The 5,483-nt window shown below is 38.5% G+C and overlaps 1 protein-coding gene across 1 annotated transcript in view; it reads right to left on the minus strand.

Moving 5' to 3' along the window:
* CHRDL1 (chordin like 1) overlaps nucleotides 1-3,060 on the minus strand; it is a 183,094-nt gene extending 180,034 nt beyond the window's left edge. The window contains exon 1 of the mRNA XM_007952594.2: nucleotides 2,964-3,060. Coding sequence (XP_007950785.1) covers nucleotides 2,964-3,060 — 97 coding nt within the window. The remainder of the gene's footprint in view (nucleotides 1-2,963) is intronic.
* Nucleotides 3,061-5,483: the final 2,423 nt, after the last annotated feature.

Here is a 5,483-nt window from a genome sequence, read left to right on the forward strand (position 1 = left end):
TATTCTCTTACAGTTTGGAGGCTTTAAGTATGAGTTCAAAGTGTCAGGCTCTAGGTGCTGGGTGAAATCCCCTCAACTTTTGGCTTCAACTCTGCCTCCAACTCCAGGCCCTCTGAAGCTAGAGGCTTTCTTCACTCAGGCAGCTGCTGGCTGCTGAGGCTGACAAGCCCAAGGTTGACAAGTAAAAAGGCACAGTCCCTATGTTACCAAACCACACAGCAGGCCATTAATTCAAGTCCATTGAAAGTCCCAAGGTCGGCAGAGCATGGCAGGCTACTGAACAATGACACAGCTACATGCAGTGTTCAAGAGTGCCATAAGCTAGAGACCATTCCCAAAGCTGTTTCTTATATACGGGAAGCAGATACCCAAAGCAGCTACTCAGCTGCTCCAATATATTCCACCATGGAGTTAATTACCAATCTCAGCATGGGGAATAACTGCATTCAGCTGCCCATCCACTCAACCAGGCCCAGCCAAGTTGACACACAAACTTAACCATCACATGCACCATGGTATGTTTATGCAAATGAAAGTTATGCAACCATTAGGAAAAACATGGCACTGTTAGCTTTCTATTTCCTAGACATATCATTGAGTAAATGCAAGATGGAGAGAATATATATATACACATACACATATTATCATCTCATTTTTGTAAGAAGAAAAAATCCTAACATGCATGTATGTTTTTATAACAGGAAAAACCTTTTGAAGAACACATAACAAACTATTAATAATAGTTATCCCTAGAGAGTGGGATAAGGGCCTGAGGAATACATATTTTCTATGAAGCTCAGATACTTTTATTTCCTTTTGTACAATGAGCATATACTAATTTTTCAATTTAAGAAATTTTAAAATAAGTCAACATAGGCATTCTCTATGTTGTTGTTGTTGTTGTTTGCCATCGAGGCATTCTCTATAGTCACCAAATTTTCAACAAGCAGTGTTTTTGAATGATCACATGACATTACATTACATAGATCATTTATGTAACCATTTGCTTATGAACTAGCATTTTCACTTCTTCTAACTCCTCAGTGTTACAGCTGTAATATAAATCTCAATGCAAGCATTAAGTGTATATGAATATGTATCAAGGGAACATATATAGAGTATATGTTTTGAGGTTTTCCCTTTACTGGAAATGACTTTGCAAATGTCTTCAAGATAGTTAGCTTGGGTATGGGTACGTACAGAATGATGCTGGTGGCTCATTTAAGGAATGACCATGACTTTAGCCTCATCATCCAACTACAAGCCTAAAACATTAGACCAGAACTAGTGTCCTGAACCATCTGTTATATAATAACTTTGACACTGATTGAATATCAGAAGGGCTTGGGACAAATTCCTAGGCAAAAAAAGAAAAAAAAAAAGTCAGAAAGTGATATATGTTCGTCCATAAATATTTAAGGTCCATCTTTCTTTGGTTCATCAGGTAAGCTTTAAATTGCATGGACAGTATTCCTCAATTCTTCATAAATATGGAAGGCTTCCAAGAAACATGATCTTCTAAGAGTTACAAGTTTACTCATTATGCCATCAATAACAGGCCATCAGGGAAGTTTTAAGAGTGGAGGGATTTTAAAGCACAGCTGATTGTGAGGTGAACTGAGTGAGAATTGGTGGACATTTCTATCACATACACTTAAATCAAGGAGGATTTCTGGAAGAGGACAGCTCTGAGATGGACTGTATATATTCAAGTGGAAGGACAAGGGGGTAGTTGGGGTGATACAGGGACAGGCTGATGAAGCTTGATTATTGAGCTCTTGTCCTGCTAAATTTTCTCTTGTGTCTCAACCATATAGATATCACCACAGATCATTATACTTAAAAGCCTAATCAAAAGCATTATTTCTCCCAGGAACAGGACTAATTTACTATGAAGATGGTAATGAGAAATAAATACACATAATGATGGAATAGGCTTGTCATTGTTCTCTTTGTCAGCAAGCCTAGTGCCTGATTTGTTTAACTTATGTTGATAAAGGAGATAAATGTTTAAGTGATGGGCTTCAGATGGTGTGTCAGCTCCTACCAAGAATACTTTCACAGTTCCTTCTCATGAATAAGTCCAGTGGAGCAGAGAATGCCCCCCTTGGACCAGTTCCACTTTGTGCTTCTTTTGATGCAGCCTAAAAGTGGGAATTAGAGCTATGGCTTTTCTGTCAAATTTAGAGCAATGTCCACTTCAGAGGTGGCTGCAAGTGGTCCAAAGAAGGTGAGGCCCATACTGTGCAAAGGCAGCAGAAAGCTCCTAACAAGAGCAAATATGTCAATGGTAACTCATAAATCTTCCAAATGTGACAGCAAGTAGGGTTAATTATCCCCCTTTTCTGCCACTCTCTGCTTTCTCCAATGTGTTAGCCCATCACACGGGTCACTGACTTTCTAGAAATATTCTCTGGCTTCGCTGGGATGCTCCTTTCCATCAATGGCATCCAGTTTGCTAATGGTCCCTGGAATCTCAATTTCCTTAAAGGATTTTTTCAGCTGAATCTAGTTCATACGAAGCTTTTTCCTTCTATGTTTTAGGGTTTAAGGGAATAGACAGAGCTTGCTTTACTTTTTTTTTTTTTTTTCTTTCATAAACTGAAAACCTTTCCTGAAGAGTCTGAAATTTGGGAAAAACTCCAGCTCATCTGTCAGATATTTCTAGAGTTACGTAAAATGGAATGAGATTTGTAAAGTTTAGAACAGGAAAGGGAAAATAAGCTAATGTTTCATGTATTCTATGAGATGAAAACTGTATGATAATCAGAAAAACAGCCTCAAATTTAGTTGGCCTGATTCAAAGCTCTCGTGCTTTTATCAACTCATGCATAAACCAGTAACATTCACTCTCTTCTCTTAGAATAACGGTATTCTAAGCCACATTTGGGCTAAATCACAGTCTCTACAGAGTATAACCACATTTTTCAAAAACACTTTTTCAAAAACTTAAGGAAACTTACGCTTTACTTGTTCTGCTCTGCTTCCTTCTAGGAAAAGAAAGAACAGCAACCAAGAAAAGATGTATTTCATGGCCCCCATCTTCCACTTTTTTCTCATTTTGACTACTGCAGAAGGTAACTCAGAACTTCAGGGCCTGTGCACTCAAGCTGTTGGGAAGAAAGCAGAAAAAAAAAAACACAAAAAAAAAACCCTTGAAACAAACACTCTGGGACTGGCAGAGATCATTGATGCTTAGGCTTCTAAATTGTTTGAAAAAAATGCTGGAAGACATACATAAGCACAAGCATTGTTTCCCACACAAGAAAGAGGACTTGCCTCTCCTGTCTTTCCAAGTTTATGGGAGAAAATTCAAGCAAATGAACGTACATTTCTATCCAACTGTAAGGCTAAGTCACAACAGGCAGGTCATAGCAAAATAAAAATAAAGTTGGAAATCTTCCTTCCGAAGTGAATTGAAGTTGATTTCTCAAGAGATTGATTATGTTTGGGAGAAAAGGGAAACTGAGGTTTGCAGACTGCTATTTTGGTAAACACAGTAAAAGTCATAAGTGTGAGACCCAAGAAATTTCTAAAATGAAAGTTAACTCACCTGAACTTCAAGACTACCATTATTATTAATCTTTCAGGGATATTTCTCCTATGTCTTCTATGAGATCTATAAGTATCTTTGATGTGCCTACTTACGTAGGAAAAGATAGATGTAATTAGCACCTGAAAACAGTTTTACTGCTTACTATGGTTCAAACACATTCCTCCACCATGAAGCCCAAATACGAAATGGAAATTTAAAACGGGCCATTTTAAATGAAATTTAGGCAAATTTAAATAGGTAATTTGTTCACACTGTATCTTCAAGGTAACCACAATTCTTAAAAATATGACATTTGTATTTCCAGTCTAGGAGACGGATTCTTAACCTTTTGAGCCTCAGAACACACAAAGTTTGCTCTACAGCTCACATCTAGTTACGAGTCATTAGACTTTAAAGTTTGTAAAACTCTTCCAATGGGTGTTCTTAAAATATTTAAATATTCTAGAAACCCCACATTCAGTGCCAGGTTAACCCTGAATAGAACTGAATTTATTGATCTTTTCACAGGGTCCAACTTAAATATTGAGCACAAAGAAATAAAAGAAATGCAAGATGATCATTCCGGAGAATTGAAATGTCTTTGAGCTCTGAAGTAGATGTCACAGCTCCTACTTACATGCTGTGAAGCTATCCCAATAATTAAAAACCCATTGTTTCAAATTATGAATGTCTAATCTGCTATGAGTCAGGTCTGACTCGACGGCACATAACAACAACAACAAATCACAGAGAATCATTTGTGCTATCAGGAAGGATTTGAAGCATCCATCTGCCTTCTCAGAAGGAAGATGGGGCAATCTACTTCCATAGTGATACTGCCTCGAAAACCCAAGGAGGGGTCGCTATGAGTCGGGTCTGACTTGACGGTACATAACAACAACAACAACAACATCTGCCTTCTCGATTGCTTTCCTGCTCCCTAAACAAGGACCATATTCTCCCAGGACATGATTCTAATCTTGCAAAGCCCTGGGTTCTGATTTCTTGCTCCCTTCTGTGAGCTTGAGGTCCACTTTCAGTCACTCAGAATCTCTCTGTCCCCTGAGAGTTACCAGATTCCCTTGAAGCAAACCATTTCCATTAAGAATTAAACAGAGCTACCCAGCCCAGTGGGGTTGTTCCTGAGCCTTCTTTAATAAGTTTATCCTTCAAGCTTCAAAATAAGAAAGATTTTTAGGCACTGAAATCCAATTTATTACAATCACATATGGATCTCCAGGGGTACTTCTGAAACCACAGTTTTCAGGCCTCACCATGTAAGAACCAACAGGGTTGTTTTTCTTGTACAATGGTTGGACGATTCTGTGAACAGTAGCATTGCTTCATAACTCAAACTGGCAAGAAAATGGCTCTTAGAATTCTTTTGCTTTTCTTGGGTCCCAACTAATGTTATGAGCAAATAGAAAAGTTGGTGACTAGAGAGCAATTAATCTCGTTTGGCGTTCCTGTCATCTGTGAAGCCTCCCAGGTTGTGATGGAGAACATCAGAAAACAAATCGCTTCATAAATTTTCACTTTTGATTTACAAGATCCTGAAGTCCTGCCTTGGTATTCTGTACAGAACTATAAACTGAATAGAGTTCTCTCTCTCCCCAAGTCTCCCCACCACTTATTTTCTCTTTAATCCCTTTAGCTTCTTTTTTCCTTTGGGGAGGGGGGTTCAAGATATTCGTTGGGATTGTAGCAGTAAACACAAGCAAGCATCGCTCAGCAAACATGTCGACTCTTATTCTTACAAAGAGCCAAACTGTCCTTAATTTTTCAAATTATACTTTGACCCAGTTAACTGGAGTTATTTCTGCATTAACTCTCTGTCTGCTTCACTCGGGCTGTTGTGCCATTGAACTTGCACTGCCTCTTTTACAGGTTACTTAGAAATGCAGCCATTGACATGTTTTGGGGGGAGATCTAGGACTCAACAAGAAAG

Source organism: Orycteropus afer, unplaced genomic scaffold, assembly GCF_000298275.1.
Source record: "Orycteropus afer afer isolate SDZICR_OR568_19922 unplaced genomic scaffold, OryAfe1.0 scaffold00352, whole genome shotgun sequence".
NCBI classification, from domain to species: domain Eukaryota; kingdom Metazoa; phylum Chordata; class Mammalia; order Tubulidentata; family Orycteropodidae; genus Orycteropus; species Orycteropus afer.